The following is a 24,034-nucleotide window of genomic DNA, read 5'->3' on the forward strand; positions in this document are numbered from 1 at the left end:
TGACTGGGTGATAACAGTGTTGTGGATATGCAGGAGAATGCCTTTGTTCTTAGGAGACGCAGACTTCAGGTTTAGCAAGAAAAGGTCATCGTATCTACAGCTCATTCTCAAATGGTTTGTCCAAGAAGTGCATAGAGACACACACGTGGAAAGTGAATGTGGCAAAATGTTAGCAACAGTTGAATCTAAGTGAGAGAACATGTAAACTCATGACACCAATCTTTCGGATATTTTTGTAGGCTTGAAAATTTTCAAAATACGAAGTTAGGGGTAGAAAGGACTTAACGAAAATTTCCTGTTAGAATTGAAGTCTAGTAAAACACTAGCTTAGCATTCTGAGTGCATTCTTTCTTTTTTTTTGTTTTGTTTTGTTTTTAACTTTTATTTAATGAATATAAATTTCCAAAGTACGATTTATGGATTACAATGGCTTCCCCCCCATACCGTCCCTCCCACCCACAACCCTCCCCTTTCCCACTCCCTCTCCCCTTCCATTCACATCAAGATTCATTTTCGAATATCTTAATATACAGAAGATCAGCTTAGTATACATTAAGTAAGGATTTCAGCAGTTTGCTCCCACACAGAAACATAAAGTGAAAAATAATAGATGATTTTTTTAAATGATGATGAAATCAGATCAGACCTATTGTCATGTTTAATCCCAGTGAGAGTCAAGTTGGGAGTTGATAATTTCTTTTTTTTTTTTCTTTCTATATGAAGCTTTCCCTGGACCCAAAGAAGTAACATTAGTCATCTGTAACAACTCAACCATTGGTTATTCTATTGGTTAGAAAGAGCCTGGCCCACTAAGTGTAACCTACCATAGTTTATCTATTCACCTATTTGTGAACACTTAGGTTGTTCCAATTTGGGGGTATTAGAAATGAAGCTGTTTGCACTTACCCCCCATGTAGGAACTCTGTCCTTAATGAGCTGTACTATGAGAATTAACTGCAAAACTTGTTCTCAAACAGTACTTTTTATGTTGTGGGGTGGGGGGTTGGTGCAAAGTGTTGAAATCTTTACTTAGTATAGAGTTGCTCTTTTGTATATAAAGTCAATCAAAAGTGAATCTTAATGAAGAATGGGATGGGAGAGGGAGTAGGAGGTAGGACGGGAGTGGGGGTGGGAGGGCAGGTATGGAGGAAAAAACACTATATTCCTAAAGTTGTACCTATGAAATTGGCATTCATTACATAAAAGCTTTAAAAAATAAAACAAATAAAAATTAAACTGTTTACGATGGCAGGCATTTGGTGCAGCCGTTAAGCCACTACCTGGGATACTCCAATCCCACATCAGAATGCCTGGATCCAAGTCCCGGCTCTGCTCCACCCTAGCTTCCTGCTAACATGTACCCTGGAAGGCAGTGGGTGATGCCCCAAGGACTTGAGTTCTTGCTCCTCACATGGAAAACCAAACTAGTTTCTGAGCTCCTGGCTTTGGCCTGTCCCAGCCCTGCATGTCGCAGACATTTGGGGAGTAAACTACCTAATGAAAAGATGTGGTCGGCACCGTGGCTCAATAGGCTAATCTTCCGCCTTGCGGCGCTGGCACACTGGGTTCTAGTCCCGGTCGTGGCACCGGATTCTGTCCCGGTTGCCCCTCTTCCAGGCCAGCTCTCTGGTATGGCCCGGGAGTGCAGTGGAGGATGGCCCAAGTCCTTGGGCCCTGCACCCGCATGGGAGACCAGGAAAAGCACCTGGCTTCTGGCTTTGGATCAGCGCGATGCGCCGGCCACGGCGGCCATTGGAGGGTGAACCAATGGCAAAAGGAAGACCTTTCTCTCTGTCTCTGTCTCTCACTGTCCACTCTGCCTGTCAAAAAGAAAAAAAAAAGAAAAGATGTGTTTGTGTGTGTTTCTCTCTCTTCCTTCCACAGAAACTTTTGAAATGATAAATTTGAAAAAAAAAATATAATGAAAATAGACTGACAGTTTCTTAAAAACACACACCTACCATAAGTTGCAGTCTTTCCATTTCTGGGTATTTAGGGAAGCACCACCTGACACATCCCAGGGCACTCCCTGGCAGGAAACAGGGATCAGAAATGGAGCCAGGCACTCCAGAAGGGGATGTGCTTGTCCCAAGCAGCATCTTCATGGCTGGGCTAAACACCTGCCTGGTCAAATTACTTTCACTCACCCATCAGTGAGCGAGTGTTCCTTTTTCTCCACATCTTTTCCAACAATTACTGCAGTCAGTCATTTTTCTGGGACCAGAGTAGTTTCTAATAGTGAACACTTCCAACAGGGATGGAGAAGAGTACTCCAGAGGTTGGGGGAAGTCCTCCTGTGCACTCCCAACCCACAGTGAGACTTGTGAACTGGAAGGAGACACCCCTGAGTCAAACGACAGATCCATGGTGCCCAATGCTCACCCTGTTGACTTTATTTTGGATACACCACACCCACTTCCATGCCTATGCCTCCTTGGGCCACCTCTCCCTCCTTCCTTTATTCTCATATTCAAGACCAACAATTAATTGGCCACCAGGCTCCTACCCAAATGTCCTGGCCGCATACCTCAAGAACTCCTTTGCTGGCACCTTGGCTCACCTGTTTGACCCACCCAAGGAACCCCTTTACAGGTAACTTAATTCTCTGTCTCTATTCATAGGATCTTACCCAGCCATATGGCCTGCTGCCTCTGCCAATTTAAACATACTATCGAGGTTGTCTGCAACACCGTCAAGCTTCACTGTGACAATGAATGCCTGCCAAATACGACACATTGCCATGAGTCAGAACTTCCTGAGGATTTTTTTTTAATATTTATTTGTTTTAAATTTCTTATTTTAAAATTTTAGGGTCAAGTTTAAAGTAACAATGTAATTAATTGCTTAATTTTTATTCATTCATTCAGATTTAAACTCCCTAAATTGCTACACTGCTCCCTTGCTGAAAGTCAGGTTCGCAATCACCGCTATGTAATTTAATAACATAGTTACTGCTATGTAATTTACATATGCACAAAGGATCATGGAAAAGAGATGGAAGGGGAAGGAAGCAATGTTGGGAACCACACACGTGGTGTTCTGTGCTCTTGGGTGCTTTGCTTTTCAATGATAACTCATTTGCACACAGTCTATAAACTGGTTTTCTATGTGTTGGGCCTCAAGGGCCCTCTGTCTTATAGGACAGGTCTACGATGCTCACTGCGGTTGTTTTTGCACTTGTATAAAAGAGTACAAGTGATGCTGTTTTATTTGGAGCCGGGGAGTTTCTGGTTCCATAACCAGAAATGGCTGCCTGGCTCCTCTGATGCAGTCGGAAGGCTCCTCCATGCACTTGTAGACTGTCCAACTCTGAACCTGCTCTGAGTCTCACGCTTTTCTATCCACAAAACACTCGGGTAATTTTAAGTATCCTTCTGTAGATGAGGGTTATTACCACTGATGTTGTGAGAGTCGACCACCCGAAAAACGTCACCAAGAGACACGTCTCTTATGCAAACAGCACGGGGAAGCTTTATTGATTATCCAGCATGCTGGGGCTGTCTGATCATACATGAACAGAGCAGCCCCAAATAACCAAAAGTTAGGGTTTATAAAGGCAAAAACCGCAAAACCGGGAAGGGGGGAATACATGGTTGCTATGCATGGTTGCTATACACAGTTGCTAAAATCAAAAGAGAGTACATAAAATCAAAAGAGAGTATATGGTTACTGGGGTCAACATAACCTAAAACCTAAGTGAAATTAATATTTATCATAATCTTGACAATACCAGTTACAATATTACAATCAGCAATTAGGACTTGACATTAATGTAAGACACAGACAAATCACATCTTCATTATTAGCCCAGGTAACCCAGGTGTAACCTTTCTACTTTTAAGCTTGAGCAATCATGCTAGGGGGTTTTTGTGTGTTGCCAAGGGTGATGTAGTGCACTGCTATTGTCCGGCTATTTGAGATCATAGTTTCAGACCAGAGTCTCACGGTGGGGGGTGCTGTCTCAGAATGGAGTCTCAAGTGCTCCAAAATGGAGTCCCTACTGTCAAGGTGCTACTTCACTCTGTCTTATTTTTACAGCTGTACCAGGAAGGTTTAAACCTGTAAGCTTAAGCTTAACTTTTTACACCCGCACATATACAATTTTAACTCTTCATTCCCCACTCCTTGTTGTGAGGATCTCTAATCTTAGAGATTATTTGTGTTTTTTTTAATGTGACATATTGTTGTCTTATGATCATGAGTTTAACATTTTTAATTTGTTTCTGCACTAAGGTGATGAGTCTATTTAACACACAAGGTCTTATGGTTACAATTAGGAGTAGAACAATTAAGGGTCCTGCTAGGGCTGACAGTAGAGTAGTAAGTCATGGGGACTGGCCGAACCATGACTCAAACCATTTTTGTTGAGTTTCCCTCTCCCGTTGCTATTTTTTTTTTAGTTGTTTTCTGAGTTTGGCCATGGAGTTTTTAACCACCTGGGTTCAGTCAGCATAAAAATAACATTTTTCCTTTAGGGCCGCACATAACACCCCCCACCCCACGAAAATGAGATCCAACCCCCGCCTGTTCTGTAATACTGAAATGCAGATACTGGGCTGCATCTGGGAGATTGTGGAAGATTTGTCAGGCAGAAGGATCTCCACCTGGCAGGTTATCAGGTAGAAGGGGGCAGGGCAGGATGCAAAGGCCGGGCTGCCCATGAAACATTGTCAGGATGACTGAGATGCAGATGCATATGCTGGACACATTAGGCCTTTATGTCACACACACATAAGCTCATAACTGACTTTCTGCCTAATATTTTTTTCCTTAAGAGGTAATACCCAAAATTCTTCTTTGGGATTGTGGATGGAGTTCCGTCTTCTGTAACTTCTTCGAAGCTGGCATGTGGGCGTCAAGGGGGATTTGGGTATTTCCTCTTGCTACCTGTCTTATGGTGTGCAACAGTGGCCTTGGAAAGACTGTACTGCTTGGTCCAGAGGGCTGTTCAGGTAGTCCAGTGGAATGGGCTGGAAGCCTTGTCTGACGACCATTTGGAGTTAACAGCTTTTAGTCTGTTAGAGACAAAACAAATAAGGGCATTAAAAACACACAGTGTAAGGAGAAGCATCTATAGTTTCAGTACAGGAGTGGAGGGGACCACTTCCCCCTGGACTACTGGATAGACTTTTAAGGCCTGGCAGGGTGTGTGAGGCCCAGACCTATCCATGGGGTGCTGTTAAGAAAATTGTAAGAGATGCAAATCTCCTTTAAGGGAGGCACCCTGTTGACTCGCATTACATGGCTGGACTAGGAGAGTTAAATAGGAGGCTGATAGAAATAGGCAACTTACGTTTTACTGACCCTAAGCCATCCCCAGTAGCAGTGGCTGGAATTGGAAGCTGGGCAGAGGCTGGGCAGAGCCAAAGGCTTTTTAGCTCGGGGCCACAGGGTCTGTAGTTCTGAACCAGGAGTCCTTCGACACCCAGGGCAGTTCCGTGTCCAGTGGCTGTGCTCTTGGCAGGGCTGACAGAAGGCATTTGCTGTCACGACAGCTGCTTGCCCAACGCCCTGGCTCCTTATATCAGCAACAGGTGCACAGGTTTGGGGTGCACTGGCTTTGCTGGGTCTCCTTGACGGCAGATCACCGTGTAAAGCAGCCATTGATTGGCCTGTTGCCCATCCCTACATTGCTCCTGCTGCTAGCTTGCTCCTCATTCCCCTGGTCTCTAATAAAGTGGACCCTGGAGGCAGCCTCTATGATGCAAGTCAAGGGGGTGCCCAACCCAACCCTGATTTTTGGAGATTTTTTAATATCAGGGTGAGCTAGAAAAATTATGGTCATGGGCAAATTCTGACACTTAAGACCGTGCCCATGAGGAGAACTATGACCCTTTAGGTAAGATCAACTGTGGTGACCTGTTTGTATACTTTGAGGTCGTCAGTTTAACTTTTTATCTATTTTTTAGTTTGGTTTAAAAGGGGAGTTCTGCCCATTTAACACGTACACTGAAAAATTGATCTAGTAGTTTAACCCCCCCCCCTTTTTTTCTTTTGTTATGTTGTTTGGGGCCCTATACTGTGGCCAGGCATTATTACAGAAAAGGTCAGTCATCCCTTACATAAGGTCTGGGGATCAAACCGTACATCACAGTGGAGAGTCCTGCAGAATAGTAGTAACTTCCCTTCTGGAAGAGAAAAGAGGAGAAGTGAGGCAGCAAGTTGGGTCTCTAGCCTGACTGCCTGACTTTCTGGGCTTTTAGATTTAACTGGCAGTTTAACCAGTGTTTACTGCGTAGCCTGACTTAGAGGAGAAATTGTGGCAGAGGTCTCTGCCATCCTTTGGCTTCCGGGTATTTACCGTGTAGCCTGTGGACACTAGCGCTTTCTTGGGTTTCTGGAACCCAGTTTTTTAGCATCTGCCACATAACCATAACTTAACAGAGACAGTAGAGTACACAATGGATTAACATGAATTTTATGTCTCTTGTTGTCGAATAAACCAGAAATAAAAAAAAAAACCTTGTATATAAGAGTTTACATAATACAGAATTATTTAACAGAGTCAAAAAGAGCTTACAGGACCTAACTCTAGAAATGGCAGAGTAATCGATTAAGCAGACACTGTTAAAATAGACGTTACAGTTTTTGCAGAAACAGATTTTAAGATTTATGATTTAGACCATTTTTAGATATTTACTAACATTAGTACACTTTTTTTTTTTAAACCCCATTGTTATAACAGAAGATTAGACTTTAACTTTAGGTCAGTGTAATTTTGGTATTAGCACTTAACTCTGTAAATAATATTTTAAAATTATAAACATTTTAAAACTTTTTATGACTTGTTTACACCTTTTGAAACTTTATACTTATAGTTATTTTTACATAGTCTTGAATTGTCATGTATGGCCAACCTATGAGAATACATGTTAACAAACTCAAACAGTTTTTTTTATTGAATTTGAGATGTTAAAAGTATATATAATATATTTTTCCAAGTTTTACTTAGCACTGATGCCTAGATGACTTAAGACACTGAGTTATTAATGAATACCACACCATTATCTGAAATAAAAGTTAAAATTACATTTTTATGTTTTTAAGTAACACAAGGATAACACCTCCTGGACAGCAAACATTAGTGTATGTTTACAACTTTGAAAAGATCTTCCTCATTAAGAGAAACAAGTTTAAAGCATATCAAAGACATGTAAAACTGAGCAAGCAAGCCACTGAGCAAACCAAAGGGCATTTGCATTACCTCAATTTTCTGAACCAATCTGTATTGGCTTACTTTAGTTAACAACAGAAAGGCTTGTATACACAGAATTTTACTCTTATTTTTATAAGACCACTTTAGCTGGAAAGCAAAAACATAAATACAGCATAGGTCTGACACTATTTATAACATTTTAATATATTTTGTATAATCTGAATTGACCCAAGCAGCTGTTACTTTAACAAATTTAGAGTCTCATCCTTTGAGAGTTCCAGGGATCCGACTGGAAGCCCAAAGTTGGAAGACTCGGTTTAGAATTTAAGCTGTCAGAGAGTCAAACCATTTAGCCAAAATTAGTACATTTCTGATCAGTTGGGTAATTACTTAGACATTAAAAACAGATAAACAATGTAAACAAACTTCGCGCTGTAGTTTTTCCAATCAAGACTCATAATGGCAATAGAAAAACGCGAAACCTTCAAGACAGGTGAACGCTCTCAGATGAGTCAGGGACAGCAGCACAGAAAAGAGCTGATTATCAGCATATGAACCCACTGTTTAGGTTTTTATTAGCTGCAAAGAGAAAAACCCATCAGGTTGGAAAGGGTTAATGGCTTAAGGTTCTGGCTCCCTTAGGTAAGGCCAGCAGTAGTATTGAATTGGAAATTCCTCCAGGAGAGGAAAAAGAAGCAGCCCTGGGGTGGGGGCTCTGCCTAGAGATATTTGGAGTGCAGAGAAAGGCTGTGTTCCCCCATTTACAGGGAAGACTGCACACACCCACACACCCGGGGCCTGGCAGGACTAATCGTGGGGTTGGGTAGGTGTGCCATTTCACCAAGAGTGTTGGGAACCTCCTATAATTTAACCAAAGCCAGATCAATTAGGACTACTGCAGACACTCAGTCAATTACAACAGATAGTTAACTTTAGCTCTTTTCCAGATTTAGTCCTCAGGCAATCAAAGCTTAGCAACAGTAATAGTTCACAAAAAACTTTTAAGACGCACCAGAGCTACCATAAGCTGCAAAGACGGAAAACTTTTTACCCAGTTGGGAAGGGTTAACAGGTAACAGGTAACAGCTTTTCCCTAGGTGGAGAGACCTGTGGAATTTCCCTCTCCCTTTCTCCAGGCTAGTGGTATAGGAATGGAAGTGAGGAGAGCAAAAGAGTGGGGGAGGGAGCCCCCGGGAGGAGGAGGAAGGCAGAAAGCAATGAAGCTCCTCATGAAATCTCCTATCACTTAAGGTTACCCACTACCTAGTTGTCTGAGTTTACCTGAGGGTCAATATTAGCCTCGACCGAAGCTAAGCCCTGCTCGCGTACCAGTAGGCAGCGTGATCAGGCGTCCCTCCGAGAGAGAGACCTGGTGCTCGGGTCACAGTCTGGCTGCCGGGAAGCCAAAGCAAACTCAGGGGATCTCCAGGCTCTCAGCCAACTGCCCTTCCTAATTTCCCTCCCGTTCCTTACAATCCCTCTGGAGTTTCGGCCGTAGCTAAGCCGTGGCCGGGGGGACTCCGCATTCTCGGAGAGCTGTGGGGTGCCGGACACTCAACGGTCACTTCCACAGATCCGGTCCCGCTTGAGGGAAGGAATACTGACCTCCGATGTTTTCTCAAAATCCCGGTCTGGGTGCCCATGAGGGCCAGGCAGGAGAATGGCCTCTTTCACTTGGCGAATGAGTGGTAAATGGAGAGCCCTCCGGGGGGCCATTCAGAGGCACAGAAAGACTGCCACTTTACGTTCTTGACTGACAAAGAAAGGTTATGTGCCCGGTTGCTTACCTCCGACCAATGATTCAAAGTTAGAGACAAAGGTGTAGACACAGTCTGGCCCATGTTAGCAGACATCACAATGTACACGAACAGACAAACAGTGTAGAGAATCAGCACACAACAACCACACAAAGTGTCCGTAAAGGAACTGAGATAAACTACTGGTCGCGATGATGCTGGCAATACAAACACAGACTCTGGAACCGCCTCAGAGCCCTGTGAGGATGCCGGTAATACAAATGCAAGCTCCGGAACCACTTCAGAACCTACAAATGCAGACTCCAGAACCACTTCAGAGTCACGCGACAATGCTGACAATACAAATGCAGATTCCAAATCTACCAAACGGGAGCCATCACAGCGCCCCATACAATGCTAAATGACAAGAGAATACAATCAACAAACAACAAGACAACCAACAAAGCACCTTACAACTACAAAAGACTAATAATAAGAAGGCCTTACCGGCCACCCCGTCTGTGCTGGGAATGCAGACTCCACGCCTGCCCCGGTCGGAAGTATCTGGGTGTCCCCAGCCTTCCTTTGTCCTCCTGAGGCGTCCCTCAGGGCCGTAGCCTGTGGCCCCCGGGCACGTCTGCCGGCCACAGCCAGGAAGGGCTCACGCCCTGTCCCAGCAGCTACTACACCAGCACAGTTCCCAAAACCCTAGAGCGCTCACAAACTACCAAAATCCAGAATGAAGAGACACAAACCACAAATAAGCCGGCCGACAACACAAATAGGCGCCTGCACTTACCCCGAGAGATATCCCTTGGAGACGTCTGCAAGCAGCAGTCAGATCTCGCTGGGGCCTCCAAATGTTAGAGTCGACTGCCCGAAAAATGTCACCAAGAGACATCTCTTATGCAAACAGCAAGCGGAAGCTTTATTGATTATCCAGCATGCTGGGGCTGTCTGATCATACATGAACAGAGCAGCCCCGAATAACCAAAGGTTAGGGTTTATAAAGGCAAAAACCGCAAAACCGGGAAGGGGGGAATACATGGTTGCTATGCATGGTTGCTATACACAGTTGCTAAAATCAAAAGAGAGTACATAAAATCAAAAGAGAGTATATGGTTACTGGGGTCAACATAACCTAAAACCTAAGTGAAATTAATATTTATCATAATCTTGACAATACCAGTTACAATATTACAATCAGCAATTAGGACTTGACATTAATGTAAGACACAGACAAATCACATCTTCATTATTAGCCCAGGTAACCCAGGTGTAACCTTTCTACTTTTAAGCTTGAGCAATCATGCTAGGGGGTTTTTGTGTGTTGCCAAGGGTGATGTAGTGCACTGCTATTGTCCGGCTATTTGAGATCATAGTTTCAGACCAGAGTCTCACGGTGGGGGGTGCTGTCTCAGAATGGAGTCTCAAGTGCTCCAAAATGGAGTCCCTACTGTCAAGGTGCTACTTCACTCTGTCTTATTTTTACAGCTGTACCAGGAAGGTTTAAACCTGTAAGCTTAAGCTTAACTTTTTACACCCGCACATATACAATTTTAACTCTTCAATGTCGTGACTTCCAAAATGTGACCGCTTTCTTCCTTAGACAGCTTGAATTCGGATCTCAGTCAGGGATCTGAGGCATTAGCACAGTGATAACTGTATACCCATCTACACAGTGTTGCTCACCTTCCAGACCAGTTATATTATTCTACCAATTATATTATTCCCTCCATCTCAAGAGGTGAGAAGGACAAGCATTGTTAATCTCCCTTTACAAGGGTGGGAAAGAACACATTGAGGTGAGGAGCAAGGCCCCTTGGCTTGACCATCTCTGCCCTCACTCCCCTTACATGCCTATCTTTTGCCATGGACACCTGTGATGGCAGCAAGAACATAGGGCCACAGGGAGGGAGGGAGGGAGGGAGGATGCCTTGTGCTCCCTCAGCATGAGGCAGGACTGTGGAATGATGTGGCTGAGAAGCAGGGGCAGAGCCACAGAAGGGGCAGCTGGGTGGGGCCATTTGTCCTCCAGCCTTATTCTAAGCCTGGAGTGGTTGGTCATTGGAAACCAATGAAATAATACTGATCATAGTTACTGCTTTTTAACACTGCGAACTCTTCTGAATGCCCCTCTCAAAAATATCTTTTTCTCCTTTTTTGTTGCCATTTCATAGGTTTGAGTTTGGTTTTACTTTTCTCTCTAAAGTCTCAATAGTACCCCAAATATTGGATTTGACTCCTAATTTAATTGATCAGAGTGTAGGGCTGTGGACTGACATAAAGCTGTCCCATCAGTCTTCCGTACCAAAAAGCAGTCTCTTCTTTTTTTGACAGTTGAAGAAGCATCTATAGGGAACCCAAAGGGGGCATTCATGAAGATATTGCAAGCCCGGAAGAACAACACCAGCAAGCAGCTGACTATTGAGCCAGGGAACCCAGTATCAGAGAGAAACAGCGTGGACTTCCCAGGCCGCATGAGTGAACAGCGGGACTTCAACAATGAAAGTGACATTATTAGTGCACTGAATTACATATTGCCTTATTTCTCAGAGGAAAATCTACAAAATGTAGAATCAACATTATTACCATTCATTACACTGCTTTTTTCAAATGTGCAAGATAGAGATAAGTCCCTGAGCTACGTGAAAACCCACATAAGGAGGCCCTCTCATCCTTACAGAAATAAGTTGAGAAAGCTCTATTTTCTACAGAATTTGTTAGATGAAGAAATTCAAGAAAAAATCGATGAGGCTAAGAAGGAAGAAAAGGCCATGCTTTTGCAGCCTATCCTGTTAGGTCATCAATTTAACCCTCAAATCCTCCGAAAGAAATCAGAAATCATATCCTGGCGTCCAGAGTGGGTAAAGGTCCCACCAGAAACGCCAGCATCCCATTTGGGCATTGGTTTGATTCTCAACTGCTCCACTTCCAATCCAGCTCTCTGGTAATGCACCTGGGAAAGCAGGAGAAGATGTTCCAAGTGCTTGGGCTCCTTCATTCATGTAAGAGAACAAGAAGCTCCTAGCTCAGCATGATCCAGAACTAGTTGCTGCAGAGTGGTGGGTTTTTTTTTTTGGGGGGGGGGGGGTGTAAGGTATCCATCTCTCTCTCTGCCTCTCTCCATCTGTAACTGTTTTTCAAATAAATAAATAAATCTTATAAAAAAATCATACTCTGGAAGGGAATGGTAAGAGGTAAACGGAGAATTACAGGAAAAATGAGGAACATTAGCACTAACCATATAACAGAGAGCAATAAGAAATAGCAAAAGGAACTAAATATAAAAAGGAAGAGAGAGGGCCTGACATTGTGGTGTGGCAGGCAAAACTTCTCTCTGATGCCAGCAACCCATATGGGTGCCAGTTCATGTCATGGCTATTTCAGTTCTGATTCAGCTTCCTACTAATGGTCTGAGAAAGGCAGAGAAAGGTGGCCCAAATGTTTGGGCTCCCATCACCCACTTGGAAGACCTGGGTGAAGCCTCTGTCTCTGGACTTTGGACTTCAGCCTGGTCCAGCACTTGCCATTGTATCCAACTGGGGAGTGAACCAATAGATGTAAGTGTCTCTCTCTTTCTCTCTCTCTCTCTCCATCTTTCAAATAAATAAATTAAAAAAACAAGTAATCAAGAAAGCAGGAACAGAATTCAGTGTTAATTTCTTGTGTAAAAGGTGAAACATGGAGTTTAATTACATGTTATATGCACGAAGGGCTGGTAGACACTTGCATTGTAAATAGAAATTAGGAGAAAATACAAAGAATATGATAGAAAGAAATGACACTGAACTTAGACAAACTGTTTTGAAGTTTCTGTAGTCAAATACGTGGACACATTCAAATAGCAACCAACATATAACCTAGAGTTTGAAATCTAGACTGCAGATAAAAATTTGGAAAGCAGCAGAATTTCAATGATGCTTGACACCATCAGAATGAATGATTCCAATATAAGCTAACATAAAGAGCACAAAAGCAAATAGTACTAGAATGACATAACAATCAATGAATTTGTCAAATTTCTTTGTGAGATACAGAAAAGCTTAATTATAAAGAGTCTACTAATGAGCATATATGATTTCAACATTTTTACTACCAAAGGAATTGTATGTTATTTTCACTCTAAACATCTCATCATATTTCTTGTTCCACAGAAAAAAACATTCTTTGATCATCCATATAGATTTGAAAAATATATTTTCTTTTTTTTAAGCTGTATTTATTTTACTTGAAAGTCAGAGTTGCACAGAGGGAGGGGAGGCAGAGAGAGAAAGAGGTCTTCCATCCACTGGTCCACTCCCCAATTGGCTGCAACAGCCAGAGCTGTGCCAATCCGGAGCCAGGAGCCTCTTCCTGGTCTCCCACATGGATGCAGGGGCCCAAAGACCTAGGCCATCCTCCACTGCTTTCCTAGGCCACAGCTGGAGAGCTGGATCAGAAATAGGGCAGCTGAGACTTGAACCAGTGCCCATGGGGGAGGCTGCCACTTTAGTCAGCAGCTTCACCCACTACGCCACAGTGTCAGCCCCTGAAAAATATATTTTCAAATATTCCATTTGTAAAACACACCCTCAGTAAAAGAGATTTCAGTGCATTTTCTTAACATGATATACTGTATATATCTTGGCCCCCCAAACAGTATCACAGTTCAAGAGGAAACACTGGGACACAAGGCTGCTACATGAACACAATTATTCAGCACTGTGAGAGCTATTAGTCAAATCAAAGATAAATGCAAATGATTATGATCAAAATTCAACTTATACCTACAAAATACAAAGAATCTTCTGAAATGTTCTCCTATTAGGGTAAATCAAAAAATTAAAAGATCTGAATATAACATAAATGTCATCAGATGGAGCAGGGCATTCAACATAGCTATTAGGATGCCCAAGGCCCAGCTCTGAATCCTAACCAAAAGTTTTTACTGGCGCAGACCCTAAGAAGGCAGAAGTAATGGCTCAAGTGCTTGTTCACCTGCCGCCCATATGGTAGATCTAGATCCAGCTCATTTCTCAGCTCACTTTAGTAGATCTCTCTAGTGTAATAAATGGGGATGTGAATATGAAGACTTTCCTGAATATTTTTAGTCTTTTGAAGAAACACAGCACCTTAGAGTCATCTTAGACATTCATGATACCCAAACTTTAGTGTCGACACAGCAATAACCACATATTATAAAGAGGTATAATATGATTTGCAAGTAAAAGATGATGACTCAGGGCTAACATTGTGGCAGAGTGGGTTAACTCACCACCTATGATGCTGGCTGCTCCACTTTCAATCCTGCTCCTTGCTAATGCATCAGGGAAGGCAGCAGAGGATGATCCACAGTGTGGGGCCCTGCCACCCAAATAGGAGACCCAGATGGAGTTCTTAGCTCCTGGTTTTAGCCTGGTGCAGCCTTAGCTATTGAAGCCATTTGGGGAGTGATCCAATAGATAGAAGATCTCAATATCTCTGTCTCTCTCTCTCTCTTTCTCTGAAATTCTGCCTCTCAAACACATAAATAAATATTTGAAAAGAGATGGCTATTGTGAACCACAAAAGCATTTAAAATCTTACAAAAAATAAAGTCAAAAAAGAGCACACATTCCATATATAAAAGCAATAAGCAAAATCTGACATGTAGGCCTATTTATTAACTTCTTTATATAAATTATTATGTAAGATTTGATATGCACAGCAAAAAATAAGACTGGAGACTTAAACTAAGAGCAGACATAATGAAAAAACAAGATTAAGTGTAGAAGACAGAGACAGATTTTATACTATCAACATCTGAAAAGTATCATGCTGATAACAAAGTATTTCACAAGATGAACTTTCACAGAAAAAAACATGAAATTCAACAAAACTTAGACACAGCCATTAGGAGGAATTGAAAGGCAACCAAAAAAAAAGGCCACACTGGATTGAGGAAACCTGTAAAGGAGAAAGTCAATCATTCAGCACATTTTATTTAGAGGAAACTCTCCTGTTTACAAGATCAAGGAAGAAAAAACTACAGTTTAAATACTTGTGATGTTGTATTAGAACAGCGGGGAAGAAAGATAGACATTGTGGTATAACAGGCTAAGCTGCTGCTAGCAATGCTGGTATCAAATATCAGAGTAATAGTTTGAGTCATGATTGTTTGGCTTCCAAACCAGCTCCCTTCCAATGTGCCTGGGAAGGGGGCAGATGGAGTAAGTACTTAGGGTACAGCCACCTGTGTGGGAGACTCACATGAAGTTCTATCTTTCTGGCCTACCTATTTGAGAAACAGACCACTGGATGGAAGATCTTGCCTTCTGCACAGTGCATTTCAAATAAATACATAAATATACATAATATACAAACAAAAATACATAAACATTTATATAAATAAATATTTTTAAAGCATGGGGAAGAGGAAGATAAGTCCTGCAAGAAATAAAGCCAAAGAACTCATTGGTTCTCCCTGTGCAGAAATATGAAACAATACCCCTTCCTTATACCTTACACAAAAATTTACTCAAAATGAACCAAAGACCTAAATCTATGACCTGATGCAATAAAATTACTAGAGGACACTGGGGAACTCTGCACGACATTGCCACAGGCAAAGACTTCTTTAGAAAAGACACCAGAAACACAGGCAATCAAAGCCAAAATTAACAAATGGGATTGCATCAAGCTGAGATGCTTCTGCACTGCAATAGGAACACTCAGCAAACTGAAGAGTCAATCAACAGAATGGGAGAAAATATTTGCAATCTATCCAACCAATAAAGGATTAATAGCCAGAATCTATAAGGAGCTCACAAACTCAACAACAAAACAATCCAGTTAAGAAATGGGAAAAGACTTTTTTCTTTTTAAGATTTATTTATTTATTTGAAAGTCAGATTTACACAGAGACAGAAGGAGAGGCAGAGAGAGAAATAGAGAGAGAGAGAGAGAGAGAGAGAGAGAGAGAGAGAGAGTCTTCCATCACTGGTTCACTCCCCAATTGGCCACAATGGCCAGAGCTATGCCAATCTGAAGCCAGGACCCAGGAGCTTCTTCCAGGTCTCCCATGTGGGTGCAGGGGCCCAAGGACTTGGGCCATCTTCTACTGCCTTCCCAGGCCACAGCAGAGAGACGGATTGGAGGTGGAACAGCTGGGACTCAAACTGGCACCCATATGGGAAGCACACACTGCAGGCTGTAGATTTATCTGCTGTGTCACAGTAATGGCCCTGAGGGCATTTTTCAAAAGAGGAAATTCAAATGGCCAACAAAAATGCAAATCAGAACCAAAATGAGGCTTCACCACACCCTAGTTAACATGGCTGTCATAAGAAACCAACAAACAATAAATGCTGGTGAGGATGTGGGGGAAAAGGTACTCTAATCCACTCTTCTTGTACAGCCACTGTGGAAGACAGTATTGGAGGTACCTCAGAAATCTTAATATAGACCTACCATAAGACCCAGTCATCTGCTCCTGGAAATTGACCCAAAGGAAATGAAATTAGCATATTAAAGGGTTTTCTGTACCCCCATGTTCATTGCAACTCAATTTATGATATGAAATCAACTCAGATGCCCATCAACTGAAGGCTGGATAAAGAAATTATGGTACTATATACTATGGAACACTACACAGAAGAGTCATTTGCATCCAAATGGATACATCTGGAAACCATTATACTTAGTGATATAAGCCAGTCCCAAAAAGACAAATACCATATGTTTTCCCTGATCTGTGGTAACTAATAGAGTACCTATAAGGTAATCTATAGTAGTGAAATCGATACTTTGAGGTTTGATGATTGTTTACAGCCCTTGTTTCAACTGTTGAGGAACAACAGTTGAGGTAAATCTTATCAATATAAATTAACTAAAGTAGATCTCTGTAAAAATTAAGAATGTGCATGGGAGAGGGAGAAGGAAGAACAGTGAGAGCATTGGTGGGAGGGAGTGTGGGATGGGAAGTATCACTATGTTCCCAAATCTGCATATAGGAAATACATGAAATTTACATACATTAAATAAATTTTTTAAAAAAATATTAAAAGTAAAGAAACAAGGAAGTTGTAAAAAAGTATGTATAGGATTTAGTTGTGGGAAAAATGGTTAATTGTTTATAAAAAGTCTCAAAGTAAGTGCTCAGAGGTATTAATAGCCACTATCTCTTTTTAAAAATGAATAAATGTTGAAGGAATGCCAAAAGAAAAAAGAAACTAAAAGTATGGCTTCAGGTGCCAAACATCAAAAACTGAAAATTATCAAATAAGCAACCTAGTCACAGGGACCTAGAAATAAGCAACTCGTCACAGGGACCTAGAAAATAAGAATGATCCAGAACAAATGGCAGTAGAAAAAAGTTAATAAAGATCAGAGCAGAAGTAAGAAATAATCTTAAGCAACTTTAAAAATCAATAAAATCAACAGTTGGTTCTTTAGAAAGCAAAATAATTCTTTAGCTGCACTAAGAAAACAAGGAATAGATTCAAAGGGAAAAAAAGAGAAAAAGAAGATATTATCACACAAATACAGTAGATCACTAGAGACTATTAAAAACTACCACACTGGGCCAGCACTGTGGCGCAGTGGGATAATGCCCTGGCCTGAAGCCCAGCATCCCATATGGACACTGGTTCTAGTCCCAGCTGCTCCTCTTCTGATATGGCTCTCTGCTATGGCCTGGGAGATCAGCAGCAGATGACCCAAGTCCTTGGGCTCCTGCACCCATGTGGGAGACCCAGAAAAAGCTCCTGGCTTCAGATCAGCACAACTCCAGCCTTTACAGCCATCTGGGGAGTGAACAAGTGGATGGAAGACCTCTCTCTCTGTCTCTGCCTCTCTCTGTAACTCTATGTTTCAAGTAAATAAAATAAATTAAAAAGAAAAGAACTACTACACTAGCAAACTGAAAACCTAAAAGAAATGGTTAATTTCTGGATACATATAGCTTATCAAAACTGAACCACAAAGGCAGAGAACACATGAATGGGTCAATAATGAGTAACAGGAATCAAAGTCTCCAAACATATTAAAGGTCAGCACCAGATGGCTTTACTACCAATCTCTACCAGGTGTGGTTTTTTTTTTTTTTTGGACAGGCAGAGTTAGACAGAGAGAGACAGAGAGAAAGGTCTTCCTTCCGTTGGTTCACCCCCCCAAATGGCCACAATGGCTGGAGCTACACTGATCCAAAGCCAGGAGCCAGGTGCTTCTTCCTGGTCTCCCATGTGGGTGCAGGGCCCAAGCATTTGGGCCATTGTCCACTGCCTTCCCAGGCCACAGCAGAGAGCTGGACTGGAAGAGGAGCAACTGGGACTAGAACCCGGGGTGCCAGCACCACAGGTGGAGGATTACCCTAGTGAGCTGCGGTGCCAGCGCTCCACCAGGTTTTAAAAATGAAATAGCACGATCCCTCTCAAGCTATTCCAAAAAGTTGAAATGCAGGGAGTCTTCCCAAACTCTTTGAGGCCAGAATTTCATGCAGAAAAGAAATGGGCAGGGATCTGCATAGATATTTCCCAGAAAAATAAATATAGATGGTAAGAACATGTGAGAAAATGATCTATGTCATTAGCCATTAAATAAACACAAGTCAAAACATAATATTAGGGCCAGCACTGTGGAGTATCAAGTAAAGCCAGCACGTAGGGCTGGCACTGTGGTGTAGCGGGTAAAGCTACTGCCTGCAGTGCCACAATCCCATATGGGCACCGGTTCGAGTCCTGGCTGCTCCGCTTCTGATCTAACTCTCTGCTATGGTCTGCAAAAGCAGTCGAAGATGGCCCAAATGCTTGGGCCCCTGCAACTGTGTAGAAGACCCGGAAGAAGCTCCTGGCTCCTAGCTTTGGATAGGCCCAGCTCTGGCCAGTGCAGCCAATTAGAGTGAACCAGTGGATGGAAGATCTCTCTCTCTCTCTCTGCCTCTCCTTTTCTGAGTAACTCTGACTTTCAAATAAATAAATATTTTTTAAAGATTTATTTTATTTATTTGAAAAACAGAGTTACAGAGAGATGTAAAGCCAGAGACAGAGGTCTTCCATTCTGCTGGTTCACTCCCCAAATGGCTATAACGGCCAGAGCTGAGCTGATCTGAAGCCAAAAGAGTCTTCTGGGTCTCCCACATGTGCACAGGGGCCCAAAGACTTGGGCCATCTTCCACTGCTTTCCCAGGCCATAGCAGAGAGCTGGATCAGAAGTGGAGCAGCCGGGACTCGAACCGGCACTCATATGGGATGCCAGTGCTGCAGGTAGTGCCACAACACTGGCCCCAGCAAGTAAATCTTGGGGGAAAATAAAGCCTCTGCCTGCAGTTCTGGCATCCCATGGGGTGCCAGTTCCAGTCCTGACTGCTCCACTTCCTATCCAGCTCTCTGCTATGGCCTGGGAAAGCAGTAGAGGATGACCCACACCCTTGGGCCCCTGCAACTGCATGGTAGACTGGAGGGGACTCCTGGCTCCTGGCTTTGGATCAGCCCAGCTCCAGCCATTGCAGCCATCTGTGGAGCAAACTAAAGAATGAAAGACCTCTGCATCTCTGTAACTCTGCCTTTTAATGTAAATAAATACATCTTTTTAAAAAATCATCTTACCCCCCAAAAGTTTTTTTAAATGCTGAGGATATGAAAATGAATTTTATACACTGTGGATGGAAATGCAAATTAACATAGGCAATATGGAGAAAAGAATGGTCACTCTAAAATAAATAAAATTACCTCCATATGGCACAGCTATCTTACTCCTGACTAAATATTTCAGAAGAAAATGAAATCAGCATATCAGAGCATAGTCTTTCTCCCACTGTAATGCAAGTCACAGTACCATGATACAGAATCCATCTAGGTGTCTATTAGTGAAAGAACTGATAAGAGGGCCGGAGCCATGGCTCAATAGGCTAATCCTCCGCCTGTGGCGCTGGCACACCGGGTTCTAGTCCCGGTCAGGGCACTGGATTCTGTCCCAGTTGCCCCTCTTCCAGGCCAGCTCTCTGCTATGTGCAGAGAGGGAGTGCAATGGAGGATGGCCCAAGTGCTTGGGTCCTGCACCTGCATGGGAGACCAGGAGAAGCACCTGGCTCCTGGCTTCGGATCAGAGCATTGCACCAGCCACAGCACACCGGCCGCAGTGGCCATTGGAGGGTGAACCAATGGCAAAGGGAAGACCTTTCTCTCTGTCTCTCTCTCTCACTGTCCACTCTGCCTGTCAAAAAAATTTTAAAAAAGAACTGACAAGAGAATATCATTCAGACATTTAAAAAAAGGAATGGAGGGGCTGGCACTGTGGCATGGTGGGTAAAGCCCCATATTTTGTGGTATTTAAAGAACTGGAGGAGAGGAGCTGGCAGGCTCAAAACACAAAAGAAAAGAAAATGGAAAGACCTAATCAGCTTATATTATTATTATTATTATTATATTATTATTATTTGTTCAAATACTGCACTGTCACTGGCATTATGGCACAATGGGTCAGGCCACTGCCTATGAGTGCCAGTTTGAAGCCCAGCTGATTCACTTCTGAGCCACCTCTCTGCTAATGTGTCTGGGAAAACAGCAGCAGATTTCCAAATACTTTGGTCTCTGCTACATATGTGGGAAACCAAGATGGAACACTCGGCTTCTGGTCTCAACCTGGCCACTGTGGCTGTTCAGGGAGTGAACCAGTGGATAGCAGATTTCTCTGTCTCTCCCTCTTTCTGTTTACATCTGACTTTCAAATAAATAAAATAAATTTAAAAAATAATTGCACTGCATATAAGCAGTACAAGTAGTATATGTTAATTAAAACTGCTTAAATAAGATTTTAAAAAATAGAAGCATCTCAATACAATAACAATGAACTATCTAAAACAGAAATTAGGAGGGGGCAGTGATGCGGTGGAGCAGGTAAAGCCACTGCCTGCAGTACTGGCATCCCATACAGGCACTGGTTCGAGACCTGATTGCTCCACTTCCTGTCCAGCTCTCTGGTATGGCCTGGGAAAGCAGTCAAAAATGGTCCAAGTCCTTGGGCCCCTGCACCCATGTGGGAGACCCAGAGGAGGCTCCTGGCTCCAGATCGGTGCAGCTCTAGCCATTGCAGCCATCTGGGGAGTGAACCAACAGATGGAAGATACCTTTCTCTCTCTCTCTCTCTCTCTCTCTCTCTGCCTCTGCTTCTCTGTAACTCTGGTGTTCAAATAAATAAATTAAAAAAAAGAAATTAGGAAACAATCCTAGATATAATAACATAAAAAACAGTCAGGAGCCTGTGTCCTCCAGCACTTTTGGGGATTAATCAAATACACAGTCTTCTTATCAACAACTCTAGGTGGCCAGCGCAGGGCCCTACCAAAAACAGGAACCTGGATTTTCATCTGGTCCTTCCATGTGGCTGGCAGGGACTCAAGCACCTGGGCCATCTTCTACTACTTTCCAAGATGCATTAGCAGGCAGGTGGATTGGAAGTGGAGCAGGCAGGACTCAAATGGAATGCCAGTGTCTCAGCAGTGGCTTAAATTGCTGTGCCACGATGTAGGTCCCCCCACCTTAAAATCTTTTTCTGGTTTCTTTAAAAAGATTTATTTACTTATTTGAAAGGCAGAGGTAAAGAGAGAGAGGGAGAGACAGAGAGAAAGAGATAGTCCATCAACTGGTTCATTCCCCAAATGTTTGCAAGAGCAGGGGCTGGGCCAGACTAAAGCAAAGAACCTTATCTGGGTCTCCCACAGGTGTGCAGAGGCCCAAGTATTTGGAGCATCAACTGCTGCTTTCCCAGACACATTATCAGGTATCTGAACCAGAAATGGAGCAGCCAGGACTCGAAATGGTGCCCATGTGTGATACTGGCATTGCAGGTCACGGTGGCTTGACCTGCTGTGCCAGATTGCCAGATCTCCCCTTGAATTTTTTGATCAGTCCTTACCTGAGTGACAACTAGGCAATCTGGTATTATGAAATGCCACTAATGTAAAACTAACCTTGAAGCCACATGGAAGGGTCCTTATACTGTTTTATTCATTGTTAATACTGCTGTCGAATTACAGGCAGGGTGTTCAATTTTGTATCTGTGTCTCACAGTTAAAACACAGAATGGGGGTGGGACGTAGCCTAACAGTACAGAAGTCTGTGTCCTTCACTGGAGTATGTGGGTTCAATCCCTGGATATGGATATGGCTCATGACTCCGGCTTCCTCTTAATGTAGACCCTGGGAAGCAGCAGTGATGGCTCAAGTGACTCAGCTCATGAAACCCACAGGGAAAACCTGTATCGAGTTTCCAGCTCCCAGCTTCTGTCTTGTCCTTGACATGGAAGCTGTGAGCATTTGGGGAGTAAATCAGTGGAAAGGAGGTCTCTGTCTGTCCCTATGTTTCTCAAATAAATAACCAAAAAAGGAATTCATTCAAGAAAAAGAGACATATAGTTTTAGATGTCTGGTCACATAAAGTAATGTTTTTAAAGAGCTAAATGAGAGACTGGTGCTGTGGCTTAGCAGGCCCAGTTCAAGTCCCAGCTGCTCCATTTCCAATCCAGCTCTCTACTATGACCTAGGAAAGCAGTAGAAGATGACCCAAGCCCTTGGGCCCTTGCGTCCACATGGGAGACCCAAATGAAGCTTCTGGATCCTGGCTTTGGTCTGGCCCTGCTCTGGCCATTGTAGCCATCTAGGATGTAAACCAGCAGGTGGAAGAGCTCTCTTTGTTACTCTTTCAAATAAATAAACAAATCTTATATAAAAAAAAGAACTAAATGACAGTACTATAAAATATTTGCTTTATTCCCATAAGATCTAATAAATAAACTTTTATTCAAAATGACAATATTAACATTTTACTGGGTCATTACAGCTTCTAACAGCTAAAAGAAATTATCTAGGAGCTGGCCCTGTGGTGTAGTAGGTTAGGCTGTTGCCTGCAGAGCCAGCATCCCATATGGGCACTGTTCAAGTCCCAGCTGCTCCATTTCTGATCCAGCTCCCTGCTAATGCACCTGGGAAAGTAGCAGACGATGTTCCATGTGCTTGGGATCCAGAACCCACATGGGAGACCCAGTAGAAGTTCCTGGTTTCTGGCTTTGGATCTGCCCAGCTCTGGCCATTGCAGCGATTTGGGTAGTCAATCAGCAGATGGAAGATCTCTCTATCTCTCTGTGTGTATGTGTGTGTGTGTGTGTGTGTGTGTGTGTGTGTGTCTCCCTCTCCCACTCTCTCTCTCTCTTTCAAATAAATAAATAAATCTTTTTTTAAAAAAATAAACTATATAAAGGGTAGGGCAAAGGAATCGAGAACATTTTACCTTTATTGCCCAAGAAATAATACATTATTATTTGAAGGTGACTTTAAATCAGTTAGAAATATGTATTGTATACTCAAGGCAAATTATCAAAACAAAAATTCAGGAAACCCATACCCATGATACCTTAATGGAGGAGATAAAATGGCATCTTATAGGAAGCTCAATTAAAATAAGAGAGGGGTAGGCATGGCATAGTTATTAACAGGGTACTTGAAATACCCTCATCCCATATTGGAGTGCTTGTGTTTGAGTCCTGGCTCCACTCCCAATTCCAGCTTCCTGCTAACCCACCCTCTGTGGGAAGCAGGAGATGGCTCAAGTACTTTGATCCCTGTCAACTCAATCTGAGATCCAGACTGAAATCCTGGCTTGGCCAGGACCAGCCCAAACTATTTCAGGCATTTGGGGAATAACCTGCAGATCATAGATCCGTCTCTCTCTGTGTGTCTCTCTTACTCTTCAAATAAAATAAACAGAAATCTTTTTAAAGATAAAAGCAGAAGACAGAAATGATTTAAAAAACAAGAATTGGGGTTGGGGTTTGTTATGTTAGTTTAAAATAAGTAGTTAAGATGCCCACTGTGATGATCATATCCCATACTGAAGTGACTGGACTGAGTCTGGTTACACAGTTTCTGATTCAAGTTCCTGTTAACGCACACCCTGAAAGACAGCAGGTGATGGCTCAAATACTTGGGTTCTTCCACACTGGTTGGAAACCCAGAGTTCCTGTCACCTAACTTTCCTGGCCTAGCCATGGCTATTTGAGAAATTTGGGGAGTGAACCAGCAGACGGAAGATCTTTCTCTGTCTCTGTCTTCCCATTAACCAAAAAATAAGACTTTAGAAAAACAAGAACTACAACAGAAAATGATTATAATTATAGAAAATATTAATCT

The 24,034-nt window shown here is 42.7% G+C and overlaps 2 protein-coding genes across 10 annotated transcripts in view; one reads left to right on the top strand and one right to left on the bottom strand.

Moving 5' to 3' along the window:
* LOC103347026 (uncharacterized) overlaps positions 1-14,063 on the top strand; it is a 43,934-nt gene extending 29,871 nt beyond the window's left edge. The window contains exons 9-12 of the mRNA XM_089317031.1: positions 2,622-2,744; positions 4,776-4,777; positions 11,242-11,759; positions 13,986-14,063. Coding sequence (XP_089173157.1) covers positions 2,622-2,744; positions 4,776-4,777; positions 11,242-11,759; positions 13,986-14,063 — 721 coding nt within the window. The remainder of the gene's footprint in view (positions 1-2,621; positions 2,745-4,775; positions 4,778-11,241; positions 11,760-13,985) is intronic.
* On the bottom strand, positions 3,449-10,465 carry LOC127484232 (uncharacterized). Of its 9 annotated transcripts, none has more exons than XM_089317150.1 (3): positions 8,944-9,393; positions 6,088-6,128; positions 3,449-5,015 (listed from the first exon to the last, which is right to left on the bottom strand). In XM_089317150.1, the coding sequence occupies exons 1-3, from the start codon at positions 9,301-9,303 to the stop codon at positions 4,949-4,951; spliced, it is 468 nt and encodes a 155-aa protein (XP_089173276.1). In that variant the 5' UTR covers positions 9,304-9,393; the 3' UTR covers positions 3,449-4,948. The 9 variants fall into 9 exon arrangements, 2 of the variants coding, with proteins under 2 accessions (XP_089173276.1, XP_089173277.1); XM_089317151.1 differs by having other exon boundaries at positions 6,063-6,128; XR_016223741.1 differs by lacking the exons at positions 3,449-5,015; positions 8,944-9,393 and adding an exon at positions 9,692-10,465 and having other exon boundaries at positions 5,036-6,128.
* Positions 14,064-24,034: the final 9,971 nt, after the last annotated feature.

This window comes from Oryctolagus cuniculus, chromosome 17 (assembly GCF_051225735.1).
Source record: "Oryctolagus cuniculus isolate XC-2025 breed Fujian yellow rabbit chromosome 17, ASM5122573v1, whole genome shotgun sequence".
In the NCBI taxonomy this organism is placed as follows: domain Eukaryota; kingdom Metazoa; phylum Chordata; class Mammalia; order Lagomorpha; family Leporidae; genus Oryctolagus; species Oryctolagus cuniculus.

Excerpts from the sequence above, each read along its gene's own strand:
- LOC127484232 (XM_089317150.1), bottom strand. The coding sequence starts at position 9,303 with ATGGGGCGCTGTGATGGCTCCCGTTTGGTAGATTTGGAATCTGCATTT. Across the intron at positions 6,129-8,943 it reads CTTTGAATCATTGGTCGGAG|AAGGGAAGTTACTACTATTC; the intron begins GTAAGCAACCGG and ends TTTCTCTTCCAG. Across the intron at positions 5,016-6,087 it reads GCAGGACTCTCCACTGTGAT|ACTAAAAGCTGTTAACTCCA; the intron begins GTACGGTTTGAT and ends TGTCTCTAACAG.